At 43.0% G+C, this 26,080-nt stretch overlaps 1 protein-coding gene across 1 annotated transcript; it reads right to left on the bottom strand.

Moving 5' to 3' along the window:
• Window positions 1–1,221: 1,221 nt before the first annotated feature.
• Window positions 1,222–24,957, bottom strand: ripk2 (receptor-interacting serine-threonine kinase 2). The gene is made up of 11 exons (XM_080440479.1): window positions 24,369–24,957; window positions 23,469–23,622; window positions 21,958–22,113; window positions 16,760–16,917; window positions 14,942–14,991; window positions 14,092–14,253; window positions 11,261–11,346; window positions 8,975–9,064; window positions 7,927–8,020; window positions 7,262–7,519; window positions 1,222–6,208 (listed from the first exon to the last, which is right to left on the bottom strand). The coding sequence occupies exons 1-11, from the start codon at window positions 24,572–24,574 to the stop codon at window positions 5,850–5,852; spliced, it is 1,773 nt and encodes a 590-aa protein (XP_080296605.1). The 5' UTR covers window positions 24,575–24,957; the 3' UTR covers window positions 1,222–5,849.
• Between the last annotated feature and the right edge of the window lie 1,123 nt (window positions 24,958–26,080).

Genomic DNA, 26,080 nt, shown 5'->3' with positions numbered 1-26,080 from the left:
TGGGGGTCAGCGGCAAACATACATTCACATAGAGAAAGAAAAGACATTGAAATAATTAAGTAAAGTAAAAGTACCTTGAAACACTACTTGTACAGTACTTGAGTAAATGTACTTAGTTACTTTATACCACTGGGATGTTTGTCAAAGGGGAATTGAAAGATGACAGGTAAAACAATGTACCCACTTTAATGAAGTCTTTGAAACATACTTTAAATTGGTGTAGCTCCTATTGAAGCCATAACTATGCAACAACTGCACTTTCTTTATATATAGTATAATCATTATGGTTTCTCTGATCATTTGCCAGTTGACATTGATGATCAGTGTTGGGCAGTAACTAGTTACTAAGTAACATATTACTGTTATATTATCACTTTCCTCAGTAACTAATGTAACTTCTAGCAATAGTCAAAACAGTAATAATATTACAACAACTTTTAGTTACTATGTTACAATGAAAGTGATTCGTTTTTGTCCGATTATAGACAATATATATCAAGCCCATAATGTATACTCCATAGTAGGTTTCCACATGTGAAAAAAGACAACAATATAATAATAGTAATATAACTTAAAATAAAGTAACTAGTTTCTCTTGATACCAAATGAAAAGTAATGCAATATTACTTTTTAAAGGAGTAATGAGTAACTAGTAACTTATTACTCTTCCTGAGTAACTTGCCCAACACTGTTTGCCAGCTGACATTGATGATTACATGGATACTAAAGTAGGCTGCAACTTTGTAAAAGGCAGTCACTAAAATATCAAAATGCACTTTACAACAACAATAGACCATTGAAAGGAAAATTATATAAAAAGATGAAATCAACTACAGTAGAAAATGTTACCATGACATATTTAAGGCCAACTGAGAACCCTCAAGTTTTGCCTTCTTTTTTTTCCCTCATTGATGCTTGATATGTGTAAAATGCTCTTGGTGTAACATTATTATACATTTAAAAACAAAAAGCATAATGTGAGGCACAAAGACAAGGCATTAATGAGTCCAGAGGAGATTTGGAAGCACATCTACCCTGCCGGCTTGCCTTCATCACTGTACTTACTGTAGATTTGTCGGGCAGAAACCTTGTATCTCCATATTAAAACTTTTTTTTTTGTAAACTAATGCCCACTTCTTTGTACAAAAGTAGCGAAAATAGCCGTTCTACAAGCTCACAACACGTCACATCTGCTATTTTTGCTATTCTGGATCCTTCTGGAGAGAAAGTGGAAGTGGTTAAGTGTGTCTGTGGGTTTTATAAATATTTAACCAAGAAAAGTATTCAAGAACTAGTGACTAAATAATAACTACATTGGACCTGATGGAACACAGGTTCTTTTCCACAATTTCATGAAAAGCAACGGTTTTGGACATACAAGGTTTCTACCCGACAGCAAGGATTTACAGTATGATCAAAACAACTCCCTGGCAGTGGCATTTTAGTAGACTTGTTGTCAGTGTCTCATGTGACCGGTGGTGACCTTACTTCCTGTGGGTCTATGGGAGCAGGTCCCAGTGTGGGAAATGTTGGGAGGAGACATTATCTTGTTATTGAGGAAATGAAAACATACTGTAGTACTAGGGCTGGGGAATTCACTGAACATGTACCAAAACCTCTAACCGACTTCATCTTGTAGGTTAATCGAATAATTGAGAAGGAGTTGATGTTTAAAATTCCTTATATATATATATCAATGAATCCACATGAAAAGAATCTAGATTTATTTTTATTTTGTATTGACTAAATTGATTGGTCCGATTGGCCACTTAAGCCATGCTTTTCCCTTAGTTGTACGATGGTCGTGCTAAAATAGCCAATCTATAAGCTTGTGTCACGATGCGATGCATGATGAGCTTGTAGATCTGCTATTTTCACAATTAACATAATAATCTTTCATTCATCATATTCAAGGCAAATATGTGAAAACAAATGTGATATTGATTTGAAGTCATATCACCCAGGCCTATATTGTAGTATGCTTTCACAGTATACGGGGACATTTTGTGCTTCATGATGAGGGAAGCCATAAAGTAGCAATTACATTAAATCAAAAAAGAAATCCCTCCATCTGTGAGATTCAAATAATTTTACACTTGTCATAAGATGTAACAATAAAAACCTTGAATCATACATTTTGTAATGAAGATGAAGATGACAACCTCTTCCACGTCAATAATACTACATCTACTGTAAAGTCACCACCTGTTTTAAGGAAGTGGAAGTCAGCGAAGAGAGACTGTAAATTATGTGTCAGCTCTCTCGCTTCCCTTTTCAGAGAAACAAGGTATACATAAAGACGTGCGGAAGTGGCTGTAGATAAATGGTTTAGGAACACGTGCCATTTCTTCTGATGAGGAAATAGCAGGTTATCACTCGTGTGAAATTTGGCACAAACACACCTGATAGTGAATAACTGACAGAGAGCACTGCGCCTGCAAAAAATATATAGTAAGAGTCTTATCTTATCTTAACGTGAACGTGAGTATCAAAACAGTATATATGTGCAGACAGACAGACCTATCAGACCTACCAATATGTCTGGTGGTGACATAAGAATTCAATGTAGGGGCTAAAACTGAGTGGAAAACTGTTTGGAGATTTGAAAAACAAACTGCATCGCGAAACCAATGCAAAGGCTTTATATTGGGACGGTAACTCAGGAATGTTTTTTTCAAAGCAGCGGGCGTAGGGACTGTATATTAGTGGCCGTTTTCTCCGATGTTCTTGGTGCATGTCTTGTGAGAAAGTTCAAGTAGGCCTACAAGACTTGAAATTAATCTATGTACATAGTAAGTGGCAGACAGCACAACAGGTCGTCTTTTAAACAGATGAGAGTATATAATATTAATAATAGTCTTAATATGAAATGTAACACAGGGAAGATAGAGCAGATCGTCTCTGTCGGGTGGAAACCTCATATGTCCAAAACTGTTACTTTTCAGGATTAAAATACAATAGTAGCAAAAGTTGCAGATCTACAAGCTCAGAACGTGACGCGGCGCAGCGCGTTTCGAGCTTGTGGATCTGCTACTTTTGATGCTTTTGTGTGACGCTGTAGTATGGTCAAGTACGAAAAAACACAAAAAGTTAGAATATGGAGATAAAGAGGTTTCTGATCGACAGCAACAATAATAACATTAATGGTCTTTAAATTAAATGTAGCACAGGGAAGATAGAGCAGCTGTGACTGCTGCCTTCAACTGACTGCTATGATGTACAATGGTCCCAACCCTTTCTGGATCAGGGCCCACTTCAACATCTCGAAAGAGTCGTGTTCAGGCTCGGATCAATGGAACTAAGTAACTAATTTGTCAAGGTTTTACGAAATACTTTTTTTAACATTCATAATTTTTTTATCTAATCAATAATTTATTTAATCTAATCTTAGTTTTTTTAGCATTTATTTGGGGGCCCAGACCCGCAGGTTGTGTAATCGCTGCTGTACATCAAAGCATACATGTTTAGTTTTGATTAAAAAAAAAAGCGAGGCAGGTTTGATGTGGTCTTATCCAGGTACGTTATCTACAGAGCTAAAAGATCTGAAGCTCTGTGTGTTGCAAGACTACTGCAGTGAAGAGACCAAGGAAGATCATTATTCATATAAGTTCAGGTATAAATAGATACGGTTGTCCAGTCTTTCCCTGTCTGGAACATAGGGCAGGCTATTTGGGAGCAGGAAGATAAAGTGACGGTTGCCCCCAATCGCTCGCTCGCGCACACGCACGTGCAACTTTTGACCGATATGTTACAAATACTTCCTCTTATCTCGATTTCCCAGCAGATTCTCTTTCACTGGGCGATAAAACTTGCAATAAAACTATGCAAGGGAAGCAACAGGCCCCCGGCAGGAGCATGACATGGCACATTTCATTTATCATTTGACACAGTCTAGTTGTAACACATTCCAAAACGCGGATCAAGTTGTGCAAGGTTGTCTATATTGTACTCAAGTCCCAGCAGTCAGCCAAGCATCTGGGTGAAGTGCCTGTTCCTGTGACAAGACCTCATGGTTGCTATTATTAGCACTGCGGAGTTCCTTGTTCAACGCATCAATGTCTACAAGGCCGGGGCGCTGGGCACCAGCCCAGCCGTCGGGGAGCACAGGCCGGACGGCTTGTACTCAAGTCCCAACAAGTCCCAACAGTCAGCCAAGCATCTGGGTGAAGTGCCTGTTCCTGTGACAAGACCTCATGGTTGCTATTATTAGCACTGCGGAGTTCCTTGCTCAACGCATCAATGTCCATGGTTTAATGCGTGTGTGCTTCAATGCAAATACACACAGATTCTCTTGTGTGTGCGTGTGTGTGTGTGTGTGTGTGTGTGTGTGTGTGTGTGTGTGTGTACGCACCGCGACCTCACACCCACCCTGGGTGGTAAACATGTATGAATGTGGCGATTCCTTGGCAGAAATCACCTAACATTGCTACGATATGACAATGTTTTTAGCTGTAAGCTGTAGGTCTACCAGCCAGTCCTTGTGGCGCTGTAGTTTACCCAGATCCACTGGGTATCATGGGCCTTTAGCAGATTCTGCTAACTATGCGTGTGTTGGAAACAAGTAAAAAAAAAAAAATACAACAAATGTGAGTTAAATCCTAAACAAGTGTGTAGAGTCAGGATGGCTGAGTCAAATTAATTAGGCTCTGAGCTGGGTGTGACGCCGGCACCTGTTGTGCATGGAGCTAAATAATTGATGAGGTCACACATACACTTCAGAAGTGTAAAGCCTACTTTGTGTGGCATGACCAAAATAGCAGACGACATGTCAGCTCACAATGCGGTGCATCCGCCTGCGCGTAGTGAGCTTGTAGGTCTGCTGTTCTCGGCCGTTTTCGCTTGTCAGAGCATAAACGTGGCTTCAGCGTCCCGTTCCACTTCCTTTCTATGGGAGCATGGGGGAGGAGTGTCCGGTTTTGCGGCGTTCTGATGCGACGCTTTCCAGACGGAAATATACCGGAAATAAAAGTGAACTCTGAAGGTACTTTGTCTGTTCCCTCCTACTGAGCTCTGCCAAACTGTTCATTCAGAATGAACGGAAAGCAAATAATGTATTTTACTATAATTTAAATGCATAGCATGATCATAATACGAGCCCACGGTTTATAGCTCTTGGGTGACGGCCATCATATAGGATATAACTTTGTCTTTGATTAATGCGCTCTGAGCAAACACTTTTTTTTTTAACGCAGTAGCTTTGCTTTGCGTCTTAACGATGACTCCTGTTTAGTGCAACATCAATGTGACAGTCTATCATTTTGGACTCTGTTTCTGTGAGAACCTGACCGGGTGAAGGAACCATAATAATCATGGGTCCGAGTCCGGTTACAAGGATCCAAAAATCATAACCTGACATCGAAACGTTGCCGTTTTTCTTCTGTGCTTTGCACCCTGTGATCCAAATAAAAAGGCTCAAATTGTCCGAGCTGCTCATCACCTCAGAGAGCTCCGTAACACTAATCCACATACCGCCACGGTCGGCTCCACGAGGCCTTTCCTAGTCTGTACAGCGTCCCCACCATTGTACTCCAACACGGTGGTTCTCAAAGTGGGGTCCGGGGGACCCCCTAGGGGTCCTTGAGGGAGTTCCAGGGGGTCCCCAACTAAGTTATTGACAGTTGAGAACCAAATGCACCCTTACAGATGTGTAACTCTGAGAGGGTACAAATGGAAGCGAATGGACCCGTAAGGGTCCATTCGCTTCCATTTGTACCCTCTCAGAGTTATGAGGGGTTGCGGCCCTAATGCATACCAAACTTGGGGTCCTTGAAATAAATAAAAACAAGTTTGAGAACCCCTGCTCCAACAGACTGGGTGTCGTTGTTGGGGGGCGGGGGGTGGGGGACCCGCTACAAGGCCGGGGCGCTGGGAAACAGCCCGGCCGTCGGGGAGCACAGGCCGGACGGGAACGGCTGCAGCCCCAGCTGCCTGTTGTCCTGCAGCTTGCGGACGACGACGCGGCAGAAGTCCTCGCTGTGGCGGTCGCACGTGTCCAGCAGCTGGCGGACCTTGGAGGTGCGCGTCGGCCGGCCCTGCACCAGCTCGTAGTCCTCCACCATCAGGAGCTGGCGCGCCAGCAGGGCGTCCAGGCTCTGGTTGAGGCACGCCTCCGTCATCTGCAGGACGATCTCCTCGCGCCGCTCGCCGATCCAGCGGGCGATGGGGCCCTGCGAGGGCGGGGAGTGGCTCGGCGGGGGGAAGACGTCCGCTGAAATTCGAGAAGTTCAATTCAATTCAATCTTCATTTCAGACCCAGGTGATCCATATATCACAATTAAAAACACAACACAATAAAATAACAAAAACGAAAATAGAAGAAAGAAGAGCAAAGAGGAGACAGGAGAGGTTCCAGTTTGAGTCGTAAAACGCAACAGATGTGACACTACTGTAAATGACACTCCAGTGAGGGACTGGTGTGTCCTGTTGGATTCATTCAACATACTGTATGCATCATACCCAATGTTGCTGGCCGCCGCTGAATCGAATTAATATCAAATTATCGCTTATCTTCTATAAACTCATTTTCTTTTATAACCAAAGGGCTTTGATCTGAAACCGTGGTTGATACAGAGACATCGATGAAACCACACGGCAGTGGAAAACATTTACTGAAAGACTGTTGACATTTGAAGATGACTGCATGCAAACGTAGACTAATCAAATATCACGGGAACAAAGAATGTTTGTGTCTTATGCTTGGTTGAGGATGACAGAGGGGGAAATGACGATAAAGCAGACGTAGATTTCATTCACAACATGTAAGTAGGCCAATTGATTTAGCTTTTATCTGTTCTGGCAACTGAATTAGTAAACCATTTCATTGTCTGAACTTTTGGCTGTGTGGACGAACACAGAACATTATCTAAGATTAGATCATGACTGATTGAAATGATCAATTAAGTACATTTTTGTCTCTCTTGCGCTTACTCACTGCTCTCCTGTTGGAGATGGACCTGTTTGCGGCCAATTTGCGGGCATGATCGCGTAATTGATTTGAACTACTTTTGCACACTGCATTTAAAATAAGTAACTTATATGAATTTTATAAGCATTTAAATGGTATATACTGTAATATTGTTTGTTGTGAGCTTGTAGATCTGACAGATTAAAATGTCTTTTTAACAATTTTAAGCGTTTCGCATAGAATGACGTACCCAAAATAGAGCTTGATTATTAATCGATTCTTTAATTAAGTTAGCGATTATTTTTTATAAATCGATGAAATCAATTAGTTTTATCTACTGTTTGCGCCCCTAGTTACCTGGTTTTGGTGGCTGTGGTGGTGGTGGTGGTGGCGGCTGTGGTTTCACAGAGGGCTCAGCCCGAGGTTTGAGGGTCAGCTCTTCCAGAGCGGTCTGACACTCAGTAATGGGCAGGCATGGGTTTGTAGGGATGTTTAATTCTTTAAAGTTAATAGACGCAGCAGCCTGGGAGAAGTCGTTCAGATTGTTGTTGGTTGGGCTCTGGGCCCGCAGCGGCTGAGGAGGCTCCAGCGAGTGAGGCATGAATGATGACACTCCTGGATGAGAGAAAAAGGAGAATGGTAAGGATGGGGAGAGATCTTGTTGTATCTTGTTTAAAACATTGTTGCTGTCGAGCAGAAACCTCCTATCTCCATATTCTAACTTCCTGTGTTTATTCCCGTAAATTAACGCCGTACTTGATGATACTACAGCGTCACACAAAAGCATCAAGTAGCAGAGCCACAAGCGACGTGTTTTGAGATTGTAGATCTGCTACTTTTGAATTTGAATCCTGAAAAGTTACAGTTTTGAACATATGAGGTATTTTATAACTGCTGATTCTCAACCTTTTTTTTCTCTCAAAATGTGTTATTTTCTGGGAGCCCAATCTCCACTGTAAAACCCTCAGTGTTGATTTGATCTCAGAGAGTGTACAAGAAGGTGTGATGTGTGATGTAATTACCTGTACCCGGTGGGGTGTTGGAGTTGGTGAGGAAGCCAGGCTGGGATATCTCGGTCTCCTGGGAGGAACAAGACCCCGAGCCTGAGGTAGAGCTCTGCTGAGGCAGGGACACACACAGTAATGATACAGTTCAAGTTCTATTAGAAAACATTGCATGACAGTATGAATTAGGATGTTTCTTACAGATTCAAGAGGGCCGCTCTAAGAGAACATTTAACCCATTTAGACCGGGAAAGAATCAGTGTCATTTTTAGATTTCTTTGGTTATTCAAAAAAAATTGTGAAAATGTGTGCAAATCTTTGAATATATGTATTTTTAAGGCAAGCATTTGTACCTCAAATCTTTGCTTCTGGGGGTTCTACAAATGTCTTCTAATTCCGGTTTCTATATCAGTGGTTCTCAAATGTTTTCATGTCAAGGGCCCCCAAAATGTATTAGGCCGCCGACCCCCCATCTCAAAATATTTTGTTCCAGGGACCCCCAAAAGCAAAAATTGGAGTTACAAATGTTCCCTTTAAATTATTTTCAAATATTTGCACAAATGTTCAAGATTTTTCAAAAATAGCAGATATACAAGCTCATAGCGCAGTACTCAGTGCCGCGCTATGAGCTTGTATATCTGCTATTTTTGAATAGCCAAAGTATAAAATATGGATAAAGTGGTTACACAGATAAGTTCCAGGTTTGAATGGGTTAAAGACACAGTATAAAAGAGTGAAATTCTAAACTCTTCAGTCACACAGCATAAATCTAGAAATGACTGAAGTTTTGTTTACTCGTTGTCACTCAACATCAGATCCAACCTCTTCTAGTTTAAAAACTTCGCTCCATTTAACCACTTAAGCCCTATTTCTAAAATAGCCAATCGACAAGCTCACAAAGGCGTCGCAATGTGACGTGTTGAGAGCTTGTAGATCATTTTTTTTTTCCGCTTATGACATGCCCAAAATATGGATGCAAGTTTGAAAGCGGTTAAAAAAGACAAAGTACTAGAAAGGTGCATTTAAGGTGGTGAGTGAAAGCATGTCAAGTCAGTGTTTTGCCTACGTAGAAGGGTGAAGAGTGTTCAGTGTTGACGGGTTTGTCCTCCCTCTTCTTCCCACACGTGGCCGTGCAACAGCCTGCACCCCTCATCAGCTGTGGACACACACACACACACACACACACACACACATGCACAGTGAAAACTGATGCAAAGCAAATCTACAGGTAGACAGTGAAATTCACCCGGCTAATACCACTATCAGAATCACAGAGTACACACACTCACACACACAAATCTCTGCCCGATGTACTGTATGATTTGCTCAGATAAGAGCAATGAGATAGTACTCATTGAGTACAAAGGGTACGCATTAATAAATCCATTAATCCAGTTACACATGAAATTGATCACAATGCGCGCACACACACACACACACACACACACACACACACACACACACACACACACACACACACACACACACACACACACACACACACACACACACACACACACACACACACACACACACACACACACACACACACACACACACACACACACACACACACACAGAGCAAGGAAGGATGTGTCCATTGGGTCAATAGTGTTGAAATTTCAAATATGTCCAGTCATCTATTTGTCACAAGTGTCACAAGTTGAACTGCTTAGAATCATCATTTCTCTCCCGGCTTACGGGTGAAGAAATCATCTCACACCAGCATGAGCAATAACTACTGTATGTAAGTAAGTGTTGTTCAACAGGGAGGCCTGTTTTTTATATAGTTTTGGGGGCTTTTACTTATACTTTTTTTTGGGGGCCTTTACTTATAGCGTATAGTGGAGATTGACAGGAAACAGGGAGAGAGAGATGGGGAGAGACATGCGGTAAAGATCGTTGGGAACAGGACTCGAACTCGCGATGCACTGTCAGGCTACATAGGAGCCTAGGTGCCCGGACCCCAAGGCCAACAGTCCGGGCCCGAGGCCAAATCTTTTTATGCACCCGAATAACGCAGCAATCAAACTGGTTTCTTTTGAACAAATGACACAACATCACACATTCACAGCCACTCACCGTACGTCAATTTCGGAGTAGGTTTGCAAGAGGCCATAGAGAAGTGTGTTTTCATTAAAAAATAAATCGTCATTTTTGCTGTTCTAGCTGTTCTATTACCTTTACACACTTAGTTATTATATATGCATTACTGATGAATAAGTATTTTTTTCATATTCCATCCTGATTGGCTAAGATTGGCTTCCAAAGTTTTCAGGAGTGCTCCGTTTTGAACAAAATGCCTCAAATCATGAACGCAGCATTTGATTTCGGTGAAAATGTTCAAATATAACGGGCCGATTCGTGTTTTTACCTATAACTGCACCGATCTGTGTAAAACTTTGTATGCGCACTTCCTAGAGGCCAAGGAAAAACCTTAGCCCAGCATTTTTCACATCTGCCTTTAACTCTTTGACTGCGGACGACGCGATAACGCGTCAAGTGCTACTTTGTCCAGTTGGCCGTCGACGCGTTCGACGCGCTTGACGCGCCTTCATTGTTTAATCTCTGATTGCGCTATGCTGCTTAATATTCAATGTTATTCTCGAGTTCCACTTACTTCACGGACATCTGCATCCGGTTTCATGTCCTGGATTCCGTTTCCGGTTTTTGATTTTTTTCCCCAGTCATTTTCGTCCAAAATAGGTAAATAAACGATTTTTCACACGGTATAACGGACAAACGGACAGGTTCTCTTCTATAATCTATGGTCTGGGTGACAATCAGTCATCGCCGTCGTGTATCACATCGTAATTTTTGCCGATCAAAACAATCTGGGACGACGTCACATCCGTTTTCATGTTTTTCCCTGTCTAATCTATCAAGAAGGGTGAGAGAGACCCAACGACCTGATCACGCTGTCATGTGCTGCTCTCTAGTGGCGGATTTGTGCTGGGTCTTTAAATTATGTGTCCTTAAATTATTTTCATGAGAAAAATTCAAAATAAAAAAATAAAAAAACACAAATTGCTGGCACTGGGGGAGTACTTTATGAAAATACTCTGGCAGTCAAAGAGTTAATAGCACCACCAGGAGGCTGACTTATGTAAAACACATTTTTTGATATTACTCCTTTAGATGTTATCCAAATACACACGATCTCTATAGTCATGTGATCAAGTTCCTATTCCATCCTGATTGGTGAATTCCAAACATTGCTGGCCCACAATAACCTACATGACCTGTGCTCTGAGGAGCACTTTTTCTAGTTGATACTGAGGTACTTGCTCAAAGATATTCTGATATTACATTTTGTCCGTTTTGCCCAGCCCTATTCTGCCCCCTGACTGACCTTTGACTTCTTGACCTCCAGCACCGCCTCCAGGAAGTCGATCTCATCAAACCGTCTCAGCATGGGCTCCAGTTCAATCAAACACTCTGGATAAGAGACAGAAAATACACCACACTGTGAAGCTCTGTGGAGGACAGTAAACATCATCCAACTGACATGACAAGCAAGGTTGTGCTCAATATAAAAGGACATTGAGCAAAGTATTTTAACAACGATATCACGATTATTTCAAACTTTTACCTCGATTACGATTTATTAATAATTATATATTTTTTCAGTGAAAATAGCAGATCTACAAGCTCACAACGCGTCATGATGCAACACACTTAGATTTTCTTTGGTTAAATAGCTCTATATTCTGATAGTACTCATTGCTATAGAGTGTATGTTCAGTAACAGGAGTCTCTATGTCTCTCCAGCTCTTCACAGAAAATGCATTTTCAGGTTGAGATACCAATTTTATCCAATGAGGATAGAGAACTCATTCAGGATACAGATTAAACAAGTGAAATTGGAAGTGATGACAAAATAAATGAGCAGACAAAATTGGAACTGGAACACTATGAAAATGAAGCTGATAAATGGGTACTCTCTCCAGATTGGCTGAAATTGTGTCACCTGTCCTACAGTACCTGAAAATGTATTTTCTGTTTATTAAAGAGCTGGAGAGATGGGTAGATTCCTGTTATTGAACAAACACTCTATACTATAATAAAAACATCCATTCGAATTTCTTCATTTCGCTTCGTTGATACATAAGAAATAAAACGATTATCCTCCCAAAAAACTGCTTCTCAATTATTCCATTATCCTACATGAGCAAGACTAGGTTGGTTATAGACCATTTAGTTCATTGCAAAGTCCTAATCTTAACTGTACAAAGGAGGGAGACTAACGTGTCTGTGAAAATGAATGCAACACATTAAAATGTGTTACATTTCAGTTCTAGTACAGAAGGCAGCATGGCTAAATGTTTCACTTCCTCCAGCAACATTGCTCAGTCATGTTCACATTCAGGCCTATGCAAAGACCATTTGCCACTCTATTGCCACACGTCACCTTGGCGGGTAATATATCTAGTTCTCCAATATGGTAGACAACTACACTTTAAAGGGCAAGACCACTTTGGTAGAGGTTTGGGTTGTGTAGTTACCTTGCCATGTTGTAACTCCAAAGGTGGGCAAGAAATAAAAAATAATTGCTCCATTGATTAGAAATTGATAATTCAAAATATGCTCCTCATTGACTTACATTGTACGGTAAAACAGCTCTCAAAGTCACTCTTTTAGCACATAAATGAACGCAAACAAAGTTGATTCAGACAATATAGAACATCACCAAACCCAGTACTGTTTGTTTTTTAAATAAAAATGTCAACTTCCTGTTGATTTTGCCATTTTTAATAAGTAGAAAACCTGGACTGGATCTGCGGATCCGGATCCAGATCTTCAAATAGTAAAATCAACAGGAAGTTGACATTTTTTATAAAAAAAACAAACAGTACTGGGTTTGGTGATGCTCTATATTGCCTGAATCAGCTATGTTTGGGTTCATTTATGTGCTAAAAGAGTGACTTTGAGAGCTGTTTTACCGTACAATGCAAGTGAATGAGGAGCATATTTTGAATTATCAATTTCTAATCAATGGAGCAATTATTTTTGATTTCTTGCCCACCTTTGGGGTTACATTATGGCAAGGTAACTACACAACCCAAACCACTACCAAAGTGGTCTTACCCTTTAATCACCTAAAACCTATTTAAACATTTCTAAAAGAGCCAATCTAAAAGCTCACAACGAAAATGTTTAAATATTTTTGCCTACTATATAAAGATATATCATCCAAAATAGGGACACCTGGGTGAATGTGGTGAATTAATTCAATTAAAAATGCAATATTGTTATATCATTTTCATTGTCTGTCTTTCAATTCTTTCAAAGTGGGGTCTGGGGACCCCCAGGGTCTTTGAAGGGGTTCCCCAGGGGGACCACAGCTAAATTAGTTAATTTAGCATCAAAATAACACCTCCCAAAACAAACTGATTCGACAACTGCTCTGCCTAAAGCCCATGACCCACCTAATTCCAACACACTTTGCTAGTCTGGGACGGCTCAGGGTAGAAGACAGGGTTAAGCAAATCAAAATGGGATTGGTATTTAAGATAGTCAAAGGGGCAGTGTCCTCAATACCTACTTCTCCAAAGTCAGTTACACCCACAGCCACAATACTAGAGGGAGCGACAACGATCTGGTACCACCAAAATATAGAACAAACAAATGCTCATTCTACTGCTCTGCCACCAAAATGTGGAATGCCCCGACACCATCTATTAAACGTTGTAACTCACTGGTTTCTTTCAAAACTGTCCTGAAAAATCATCTATCAGGAGACCACAAGGGGAGGTAAATGCAATTTCCCACAGAAAGGTGGTGTCATTCACTGCCGCCGTTTTCCCTCTTTCTCCCTTGTACATACAGTATAGTGTTTTGTATTTGTTGATGACATGTATTATTGTCTTATTTTTATGCTATGTTGATGAATTGAATACATACTGTAGGACCACAATGGACACTTTTTTGTGTTATCTTTTTAACCTTAATGTCTGACTGTACCACGTGCTGTTTACATTTTTGACTAATAAAGTATTCAATCAATCAAAAACCACTCTAACACTATTTTCGGAAATGTTTTGAAAGATCTTGAAAAATGTTGGAATCATTTAGAAACAATACAAATCTTCTCTTATGGAGGTCCCTGGCCAAATACATATCAGTTTAGGGCTCCGTGACATGAAAATGTCTGATTTGAGAACCACTCGAGGTGTAGCTTACTGAGGAAGGAGGGGCGGTCGTCTGGGTTGGCGGTCCAGGCGGAGGTCATGAGGCTGACGAGGGTCTCTCTGCCGGGGATGTCGGGGGGCAGGCTCTCTGTGCCTGTGTCTGGACGCAGGCCACGCAGCACGCTGAACATGATCTGCATGGGGTTGGTCGCCTCTGCACACACACACACACACACACACACACACACGCACCACGCACCACGCACACGCACACGCACACGCACACGCACACGCACACGCACACGCACACACACACACACACAATACATTACTTTGCTAAATGGACAGGGGAAATAAATTTAACAAAAAAGGGACAAGAGAATGACAAAGTTGATCTTGAAAGTAGCCTAGATAAAGATTAGCCCACTATTTTCCAAACAGTGGTCCATGCCATGGCATAATTATAGGTGGTCTACAAGCTCACAATAGCTTGTACTTGTAGAGCTAGCAGATTGGCTATTTTTGGCGTGCGACACCAGCACGCAACTAAGTAGAAATCTGGCTTTTAGATCATTAATGTTATGTCAAATACTAATTAAACATTTAAAATAAAATAGAAAAGACTATGTTATGCCTTCTTATATACTAAATACGGGTGGGTGGTCCTTAAGGATTGTTCGAAATAAGCTAGTCGAGAGCTAAAAACTATTTGAGAACCTCTGGATTAGCCTACACATTTCTATTAAATACTTTCAACCTGGTGTCGTATTTTGGGCATGTCATTATAGGCAAAGAAGATTACAAAAAAATGAAATATTTTGAAAACGTTTCAAAAATAGCAAGTTCACAACAAGCTTGTATCATCAATTTCCACTATGTTTGCACGAATGCGGTATAAATACCTTCATATGGAATCCGCCTGGACAGCACCTCCCACATAATGATGGCATAGCTGCAGGAGATAAGTCAGTTAGAGAAAGAAGTCATATCATTCCTGTTAAATGGAACCCCACTTGACTGGTAGAGGAATTCATGAGAAGCACTTCGTTAGCCTTTTCTCAGGTATGTCGTGGACATGATACGATTCGTCAGGCATTCCTTCAAACCAGCTTGCCGAGAACGACAAGACACCTGAGGAAGAACTTAGTTACAGCTATCATTTTTTGCCCTCCTTCTCTCCAAGAGGAGTCAAATCAGCACCTCTCTGGCTGGCTGTGAGGTGCACTACATACATCTGGTGCTGTCCTGGTCTGGATGGGGGGCAGGACAGCACCAGATTTGCTCATGGGAGTAGGCTGAATTTATTCCTGGGCCCAATGTTCCAGTTTGGTACGTTTAGAATCTACCAAGAGCTGCCACACTGCCTGCTTTCGGATTATACCTAACCTGAAGTGTTGATGGGTCATCCTGACCTGCACCAATCTGGGAACCCAGATTGAGAATGAAAAACAGCGCCCTCTGCTGTTTGTACTATCTCATCTTGGCTCTGGGACAATGACAACGTAGCACCCGTGCTCAAAGGAAACCGGGGTTTTGGTCTGCCTTCAGCTTTCATTTCCGGTGGTGCCACTATGTTTTCATTCCCACTAACAATATTTCTACACGGAACACTAACACCACTTCTCCCAGAGAACATGGATCGTTTTGGTTATAAGCCCACTTGTTTCTATGATGAAAGAGTAAGTTAAAATGTGAATATCTTTCCGTGGTTTTGTCTGCTCCACGGACGCTATTGTTAAATTAGTTTGGGTTTGTTTCGAGGGGGAAAGATCGACGGACACGTGAATCCCACCCACTACATTTGATTGGGTAAAGCGCGGCCTGCTTCCTGATCTGAAGGCACGCTCACTTGTAGCCCAGTGCGTACATGTTATGACGAGCCTTCACGACAGATTCCAACGCAGAGCAGAATCTGTTCTTGAGAGATTAGACCTGCACAGATGAAATGCATATCCCTGATATCATCTGTAAGCATTTACTGGTATAAACAAGTCAGCACTTTTTGATAAGAGTTCACACTCAAGAGATCATCTGCAACTTTGACTTTGTTTAAATGCTCCATTATAAAAACACTAAATGTGTCCCAACAGTGAAGCTCATGTGGCTTTGAATGAAGATATGGTGATATAAGTTACATAAAATATCATATTTTTACGAAAAGCTTAGACATCGATATTTCTTGTGGATCCGCTATTTAACCCCTTCAATTCGGTACAGCAACTGTGTCATTTTAGATGTTGCTATATACTGTACAACATAAGTTTTTCCAAAAACTGTTTGGATTTAGCGGGCGTTTTTAGAATCGGCCTCAGGTCTGAAAGGGTTAATAGCCGAGCTTGTAGATCGGCTACTTTAGTTGTTTTTTAACATTTTGGACAACTTTTCATCGTTCAAAGTATCAAATAAGGCTCAAGTGATTAAAACCAGGAGAGGAAAACACTTATGCCATATCACAATATTCAAAGCGATATCTAGTCTGATAGTCACAATATCGATTATCTTCTTCTTCTTACGGCTAATTCCCATCAGGGGAATTGGCCTTCCTCTTCTCTTACCTGGCAATTCCATCTTCAGCATCCTTCTCCCAATGCACTCCTCATCGATATAATATCGACATATTGCCCAGCCCTACAGTAAGGTACATGCACTGTAAATACTGTACACTCACAGTTCTCTACTTTGGTGGAGGTTCCTGTGACTGGGCTGTGACGGGGTCTCACCTGTACATGTCGTGTTTGACGTCCGCCCGTCGGCTGTTGGAGGGGTCGTACTGCTCAGGGGGCATGTAGATCACTGTGCCCCCCATCTCCGGGGGTTTGGATCCAGAGCCTCGACTGATGGACAGCTGCCGCCACTTTGAAAGGCCAAAGTCTGCGATCTGTGCACAACATTTTGACCTAGTGTTAGAGCAGTGGTTCCTAACCCTTTTCGGATCAGGGCCCACTTGAACATTTCCAAAGTGTTCGCGGTGGGCCGCGTGTATTTTCAGAGAGAAAAGTGGCTAATCCAGTGTTCATCAAGGCACACTTCAATGAGATCTATGGGGGCATCATTAACCACTTACTTACACCCTAATATACTTCATTGACCAGGGTCCCCCATGGGTCTATACTTGGTCTCCTCCTTGGTCCCTCTTGACTACACCAAATCTCCTCAGCAGAAATAGCTCATCTACAAGCTCCACACAACGCGTTGTGAGCTTGTAGATATGCTATTTTCACTGAATATTCGCCTATTTTCGCCTAGATGAACCCATTAAGACCGGGAACGCATCTGTGTCATTTTAGATTTCTTTGGCTATTCAAAAATAGCAGATCTACAAGCTCGTAGCGTGGCACCGAGTGCCGCGCTACGAGCTTGTAGATCTGCTATTTTTGAAAAATCTTGAACAAATATTTTTTTACGGTATATATATTTTCAAAAAACTGTTTAAATTTGTTCCTGTTTGGATTTAGAAAACATTTTAAGAATCGGACTCAGGCCTTAATGGGTTAGGGATGCTGGGGTTCACATGGTTAAAAATTCTGGTATTAGTGCCAGTTGTGTAACTGAGACAGATTAAGAACTAGTTGGTTCAAGCTTATAGGATGGCTTTTTTTTTTTCTTCTTTTTTTTTTATTTTTTTTTTTATAAATGCTCATACATACACTAAGCCACTACCATCATCTTTTCTGAGGGTCACAGGGAGTCTAATTGGACCCTTGATAACTCAATAACTTATGCATGCAAATGGATTCAGATTATATATATAGTTATAATTAATGCAAACATCTCTCACTCACATTTAAAGGAGCACTTGACCCATTTTCAACCTTAACGTACTGCATATTGGTTCTCACTAATGCTCATTACACGATGGCACCACTTCTGTCTACTAAATCTGTGTCTCAGAGGGCTAGGCACAGTTCTGAAACCTGCCTACCAGTGACATCATCAGTAGGCAGGTTTGGTCATTTCTATTTCAGAATGCTAGCTGACGCTGTCCATTAAGAGAAGGGTTGTGGTTTGTATTAGCTTGGAATCCCCATCAATGATGCCTACCATTGCTACCAATGAGGTAGGCAAGTTTCTGAGCTGTCCACAGCCCTCCTCTGAGACACAGAATGAGTAAACATCAATGGTGGCATCTTAGAATGAGCAGAATCAGAATCAGTTTTATTGTCACATCACAGGTTTACAAGGTAAAGAAGTGGGTGAAATTCGTTTTTGTACATCGTTCCCATCGCAACGTTAATTTCCATAGAAAGAAGAGGGGGGGGGGGGAGAAGAAGAGGGGGTGGGGGGCAAGTGGGAAGGAGATCAAAACAAGAGAGCAACAGAAGGCCAGACAGGTTATCTACATATTTACAAAGTACCTGAGATAATAAAAAACTAAGGTGCCTGAGCATAGCAGCAATGTATGTATACTGTGCATGTTATACTTATACTGTGCATGATATACATATGGACGTTAAGGTGCTTAGAGAAAAAAGAGCACAATAAAAAGACAAAAAAAGTCAGTGCGTTATACATGGGATTAAGGTGCAAAAGGTCAGTGCGTGTCCACCTAGGGTGGACTGACCCTAGTATAATCCGCAAGTAGCTCCATGAGGGAGTGCAGCAAAAAAGTCATTTGTACCTGGTGTAGTCCACAGGTGTGTCCGAGGGGGAGCTAAGTCCAAGTCATTGTCCCTGGTATAATCCACAGGTGTGTTCAGGAAGAGCCAGAAAGGTTTTGCACCGCCTGCTGTCAGGCTGCTGAACAAGGCTTATGCCTCATTCAGCATCCTGACAGCAGCCGGATTAAAACTACACCAGAACCTGGTGGTGGAACTCTTGATACTGCGGTAGAGCCCCTTGCCCGGTCGCGGTCGTTGTAGGGGTTTGAACAGTCTGTGACTTGGGTGGTGCTTGTCCTTGATGATGCGCTTGGCTTTGACCACGCACCGCTTTTTGTACAGTTCCTGGAGCGCTGGGAGCTCGATTCCCATTATCCGCTCTGCCGATCGCACTACTCGCTGTAGGCTGATCTTTTCTCGGGCAGTGCAGTTCCCGTACCAGGCCGTGACACAGCCTGTTAGGATGCCTTCAACAGAACTGTTGTAATACAGCCTGAGGATGCGACGTCCTACTCCGAGCTTCTTCAGGCGGCGGAGCCAGTACAGTCGCTGCTGAGCCTTTTTCCTCACGTGTGTGGTGTGCGTCTCCCATTTGAGGTCCTCCTCGATGTGTACTCCGAGAAACTTGAACTCGCTGACCCTTTCCACTGCAGCACCGTCGATAAGGATGGGCGCATGGTCTCTCCGCGGCCTCCTGAAGTCCACGATCAGTTCTTTGGTCTTGTCGACGTTAAGAGAGAGGTTGTTCTCCCGGCACCAGCGTGCCAGTGAGTTGATCTCCTCTCTATAGTCAGACTCGTCGTTGTTGACGATTCGGCCTATCACTGTCGTGTCGTCCGCGTACTTTATGATGGTGTTGGAGACATGTGTGGCTGTGCAGTCATACGTGTACAGGGAGTAGAGGAGAGGGCTCAGCACGCATCCCTGGGGTGCTCCGGTGTTGAGGGTCAGGGGGTCGGATGTGATGCTGCCCATTCTCACCACCTGATGTCGGTTGGACAAGAAGTCCTGTATCCAGTCGCACATGCTTGGGTGTAGCCCTAGGTCTCTGAGCTTTTTGTCAAGTATTGCTGGGACAATGGTGTTGAATGCTGAGCTGTAGTCCACGAACAGCATACGTACATATTTGTCCTTCAGCAGCTTGTTGTCCATGTGCGAGAGGACGGTGTGGAGAGCCATGGCAATAGCGTCGTCGGTGGATCTGTTTTTGCGGTATGCATACTGCCACGGATCCAGCGAGGCAGGTAGCGTGGAGCTGATGTATTCCCTCACCAGTTTCTCGAAGCACTTGCTGACGATCGGGGTGAGAGCGACAGGTCTCCAGTCGTTCAGGCATGTCACTTTGGCCTTTTTGGGAATGGGCATAATGGTTGACATTTTGAACCCTGCAGGGACCACAGCCTGGGAGAGGGAGAGGTTAAAGATGTCAGCGAAGACACCCGCCAGCTGGTCTGCACATGCCTTAAGGACCCGGCCTGGAATCCCATCAGGTCCGGCTGCCTTGTGGATGTTGACCCGTGCGAAGGCTGTACGCACTTCTCTCTCCGAGATGGTTAGAGGGTTCTCCTCTGCTGGTGCTGCTGATGGCCCCGCTTGGCTGCCGCGGTTGGGGCTGATCTCAAACCGGCCGTAGAAAGTGTTCAGTTCGTTGGGGAGGGAGGCAGGCGGGTTCACCTCGCTTCTGGTTCTTGTTTTGCAGTCTGTCAAGGTGTGTACCGCCTGCCATGTGCTCCTGATGTCGCCATTGCTGAGTTTGTCTTGCATCTTTTTTGTGTAGGCCTTTTTCGCCTTCCTGATGGCGCTGTTTAGGGCCGCGCGCGTCGTGTTGCGCGTTTCCACGTCGCCAGATTTGAAACCAGCATCCCGTTCATGCAGATGTGCACGTACTCCGCTGTCCATCCATGGTTTCTGATTGGGATAGATCCGAACTGTCTTTTTTGGGACTATGTCATCTATGCACTTACTGATAAAGCCAGTGACTGAGTCTGAGAGTTCGTTGATGTTATTCCCAGCGGCGTTCTTAAACATCCCCCAGTCAGTCTGGTAGAAGCAGGATTGTAGCATAGCGTCTGTGTCCTCAGACCAGATTCGGATTTCCTTCTCAATGACCGGCTCCCTTTTTAGCCTCTGTTTGTAGGCAGGTAGCAGCTGGATGGCGTAGTGGTCAGAGCTTCCTAGCGGTGGGCGGCGGAGAGCTTTGTATCCATCCTTGAAGGGCGTGTAGCAGTGGTCAAGAATATTGTCACCACGGGTGCTGCAGGCGACATGCTGGTGGAATTTGGGAAAGACCTTTTTTAAGTCTGTCCGGTTGAAGTCGCCTAGGCAGATGACTGCGCAGTCCGGGTGGCGATTTTCTTGTGCACTGATCGCCTGGTGTAATTCCCTCATAGCTGTGTCCTTATCAGCTCCAGGATGAATGTAAACAACGGCTACAATCACAATGCTGAAGTCGCGTGGTAGGTAGAAAGGACGGCAGGCTATGATTAAAAGTTCAAGGTCTGGTGAGCAGTGACTATCTAGGATTTTAACATCTTTGCACCAGTTGTTGTTGTTGATCAAGGCACAAACTCCCCCCCCACGTTGCTTACCGCTTAGTACAGTGTCTCTGTCTTTTCTATACACGGTGAAACCAGGGGGAGTGATGGAAGAATCAGATGCTAACTCCGTTAGCCACGTCTCTGTTAGCACAACAATGGACGTGCTTCTCGTCTCGGCGTTGTATTTAACGCGCGCCAGTAAGTCGTCCATAGTGGTCACTGTTCTTGATTCACACAGAGATCTAACGTTCGCTAGCAGGATTGAAGGCAGTGCAGGTTTATATCCACGTTTTGTTGTTCTTACGAGGAGACCCGCTCTTTTCCCTCGTCGACCTGGCCGTCTTCTTCGCCGCCTCGGGTTCGTTCCAGCCGGAACAAAGGGAAGCCCTCCCGCCACCCAGCCGAGTGGAAGGTTTTCGGCAAAAAAGTCCGGAATTCTGCGTGTAATCGCTGTGCTGATGTCCATAAGTGCTTGTCTGTCATAACTCCTTAGACACCCGACGGTGTAGGGAAAAAAGAGAAGGCTAAAAAATACTAAAAGGACGAAAAAACGTTGCGACGCTCTGGAGCTTGTACGGAAGCAGCCTTTCTCCATGGCGCTCCCAGTGGCCAGCATTAGTGAGGACCACATATATGATACAGGTTGAAAATGGGTGAAGTGCTCCTTTACCATAGCAGTACTGTTCAACATGCTCATTATTAAAATTCATACTGGATCAATTCACAGAAACACACACACACACTCACACACACACACACACACACACACACACACACACACACCTTGACATGATATTCCCCATCCATTAGTATGTTCTGCGTCTTGAGGTCGTGATGCAGTAGGGGCGGGGTCATGTTGTGGAGGAAGTTGACCCCCAGGGCGATCTCGTAGAGAACCCTCAACCTCAAAGGCCAGGCCAGCACAGGGTACAAACTCTTCTATACACACACAGAAGAAGAAGAAACCAGGTAAAAAAAACATACAGGAGGAAAGACTCCATACTGTACTTGTGTTCAGGGAGTGAAGGAAATGGTTCTCAAATGCATTAAGGTCAAGGACCCCCAAATTAAAATGTATTTGACCACGGACCCCCTTTTGAAAATAATTTGTGCCAGGGAAAACCACAAAAGGATTCGTGTTGTTAAAATATTTCAAAAGATATTCAAATGATTTAAAATACTTCGAAAATAGCAGATCTACAAGTTCACATTGATTTTGTAGATGTATAGGGTAAAGTGGTTTTGATGCCATAAAATTTTGTGGGGACCCCATGGTGAGACCGTATTAATGAACAATAAAGAAATGTTAATTCACTTTACGGCAATGAGAATGTATTGCTTATTTTGCTTTTTTTTTTTACTGTACAGTAAGGCAGAGTGAAAGTGAATAAATGGAGAGAGACAGAGGAGAAAGTGACACATAATGACAAGAGGTAATTTCCCAGTAGAGTGTATCCATCTTGTTGCTTGGTTTCAAGTTTCAACAGACACTGTATATCCTTCCACTTTCAATTTTGTTTGCGAACTCACAGGCGGGTATTTGGAGAATGCAACTTTACAACATAGATCAGCAGGGGTTGACACTAAAGGTCTACTTGCCTAAAGGTCATGCCCACTTGCCTGAAAAGTTATTTGTCCATTAAAAAATGTATGGTAAAACTCGCACTTGTAGAACAGATTTGTGTTAAATCCGATCGATAACTGCCGACACTTTGAAAAACCAGAATGAGTGCAACTGCTAGTTGTAAAAAGGTAGCATTATTGTTCTTCATAAATAGCCAATATTTAATGAAGACTGAATGCACTTGCCCGCCGGGCAACCTGAAAGCAAACTCCACTTGCCCGAACGTTTTATTTACTTGCCACAGGCAGTCGGGCAACCGTTAGTGTCAACCCCTGATCAATCTCTGTTAACCACAATGTAAACACTGTTAACCATGACATCATAGAGGCCTCCGAGTACTCTGCACTGGATGGTTAGGCTAAAAAAAACAAAATAAACAACAGACATTACACTTAAACCCTACACTTGGTTGACCGGATTCCCAAGGACTCTATACTAGGCCACCTCCTGTTTTTGCTCTACACTAAATAATACATATCTTCAAATATTAGCCCCAGAATAGGGACACTAGGGTTCAAATTGGTTAACGCCAGGGCTGTAATTTACTTTTTAAATACTTCAATTAGTAAATAAAGTAAATAAAGTTTTGAGACTCCAGTTCACTGACATACAGCACTCAAGAGCACCCAGAGCATAATGTTGTAAAGTACAGTAGGTACTAGGTACCAACCTCATGGAGCAGCACATCCAGGGAGCCGTTGCTCATGAACTCGGTGACGATGCAGAAGAACTCTGGCTCATTACACACGCCAAAGATCTGGATGATGTAGTTGAACCTGGCCTTGTGGAGAACCTCTGCCTCCTTCAGCAGACAGTTCCTCTCCCTGAAACACCATCACATCATGCCTTTGAGCAAGCAAGCATAGCTGGAAGATGTACTCACACTGTTCAGATTGTTTTACTTAAGTAAGAGTAGAAATACCACAGTAAAATAAATACATTGGCCATTAAGTTACAAGTGAAAATCGTGCATTCAAAATTTGACTTTGCTAAAAGTACATCAAAAGATACTCAAATCCCTGAAAGCACAAGTGCACATTATGCAGAATGGCCCATTTCAGAATATTAAATATTACTCTACTGTACTATAATTATTGATACATAAATGTGTAGCTAATATTGCAGCTGGTAAAGGAGGGACGGGCGGCCCAAATGGACCCTTACAGGTCAGTAACTCTAGGAGTGTAAGGTTGGTTCCATTTGTGCATAAGGTTATGGGGGGGGTCTTTGTTGTGAGCTTGTAGTTATTTTCACATTTTTGCCACTTTCTTTTGGCCAATGTTTGACCAGTTTTTGTATTGATTACTTTTGATGTCACTTCACTGTCATCTAGGGAGTGGGACCCCCCCCTAAAAAAATAATCATGTAAGGACCCCCCTGGCCCTGGGGGTCCCAACCCACAGGTTGATAGGTTGAGGATAAGTGATAGTGATGGTCGCACAAATGAATGTCAGCTCTAATTTGAAGCAGTAACATAACGTTACATACACGGCCATCAAGCTTCATTTCAGGATCAAACACCACATTTATAGGTTAAAGAAGTGTAATAATCACAAATGTATTAGATCACCTTTCACCGACGGGAGAGTCTAGCTTCAGGCATTTGATGGCCACGGTGGTCCTCCAGTCGGAGTGCTGAGCCTTGAACACGGTGCCGAAGCCCCCTTTGCTCAGGTAGTGCAGGTCGGTCAGCTTCTGGTAGGGGATGACGGGCAGGGTGCTGGTCAGACTGCCGATGTTCACACAGCCCGTGTTACCCGTGCTGGGAGGCTCCATACCCGGGGCTGCTGAGCCTGATCGGTCCGGCGGTGATTAACTCTGGAAGCTGGGAGAAGGATTATTATCATGTATTGTGAATCATCCGCTGGACTGAACCTGAATGAAGTCACGGAGGAGAACGTAGTACAGATCCACTATTATAGCCCCATTCACAAAATTAATGTTCCATTCAGACCCAGCTACTCGCTGCTAGGAAGCTATTATGCGTCCCGGCTGTCAAAGACGTTTTTTTTTTTTTTTTATGTCACGATTTAATCAGCTATTAGATAAATAAAGGCGTCATATGGCCGCTATAACGCATTATGTGTGTGTGCGGCTGGTTCATATGGAAGTAGAAGTACTGCGGTGTCTGTTGTCATTTATTATGGCAGGTGTGCGTTGTGTGTTGGCTGCTAGTGACGTCACGACCCCTTCTTCCGGGGTGGGCGGGGCGGAGGCGGACACGCATAAACTGGTCCACAACGTCCCATGGCCTGGAGGGATGTAGTGCTGTGATTGGCTATGACGCTCTCTGATGGACCAATCAAACCATTGCTTATCAACCTCAGGCCTGGGGACCACCAAGGGTTCAAATGGACCCCGATATGGGTCTGTAAGTAACTCTAGAGGAAACAAAAGTACACTGTCTTGCACACTGTCAGACTCTCTCAGATTAGGGTTTCAGAGATCAAAATAAAAACAAGTTATCAAACGGGCCCACCCTAAGGGCCATTAGGGTCCGTGCCACCGTGGGCCGTGGCCTTATGTACAGTATAACAAACTGGGGGTCCTTTAAAGTAAAAAAGGCTGAGATGTGCCACCTGGTAAATAGCAACTTGTGTGTATCTATCTGTTGAAAACAAATAAACTGAAGCCAGCAGTTATCCGACTATCCAATCACAGACCGTCTCTTCAGGCTATGGGACGCACCGTTTACCCACAAAATATAGGCATCTTTTTGATACGCAGTTCAGTGCCAAATTGTCCAGATTTTTGTTTATATGGCGCTTCAACATTATCACAAGTTCATAAAGACAATTAACATTAACACACCGATGGCTTTTGATAAATGTATGCAACTGCCAGTGATTTAGGTACGTATAAAAGACCCTGTAACTTACGGTAATTAAAAGTTTAGAACTTTTATATATATATAATATATCGCGTGATACATTTGGCATGTGACCATTTTGTCATAGTATAATAGATATTATTTCCATGATAATGTCTCTCTCTTTTGCACCTCCATATTACAGCCAGGACCAGTTACAGCATATTACAGGCCAGGATGGACTGTGGAATTTCCCAGTGGGGATTTCCCTAACAGGGACTTATTTATTTATGGAGGGTCATCATGATGATGTAAAACATTAAGCAAGAAGCGGACCAATATTTGGGGAACCGAAAGAGAATTGTTGCAAATGGATACAAAAAAAAGATGACATGAAGATGATGACATGACAGGCAGCTATTAAGCCTTTACCTTGGAATGTGTATGGGGTCTATTCGATTTGTCTGTACCTT

This window comes from Gymnoscopelus braueri, assembly GCF_963280865.1.
Source record: "Gymnoscopelus braueri genome assembly, chromosome: 10".
Taxonomy (NCBI): domain Eukaryota; kingdom Metazoa; phylum Chordata; class Actinopteri; order Myctophiformes; family Myctophidae; genus Gymnoscopelus; species Gymnoscopelus braueri.
Note: the sequence above shows the minus strand (reverse complement) of the source record. Positions and strands in the feature narration are given on the sequence as shown.

What these genes read in the sequence shown, in the direction of transcription:
- ripk2 (XM_080440479.1), bottom strand. Translation starts at nt 24,574, where the DNA reads ATGGAGCCTCCCAGCACGGGTAACACGGGCTGTGTGAACATCGGCAGT. An exon ending in AACACTCTTCACCCTTCTAC is followed by an intron (nt 8,021 to 8,974) that starts GTAGGCAAAACA and finishes CTGCCTCAGCAG; the next exon opens with AGCTCTACCTCAGGCTCGGG. An exon ending in ACCACAGCCACCAAAACCAG is followed by an intron (nt 6,209 to 7,261) that starts GTAACTAGGGGC and finishes CTCGAATTTCAG; the next exon opens with CGGACGTCTTCCCCCCGCCG.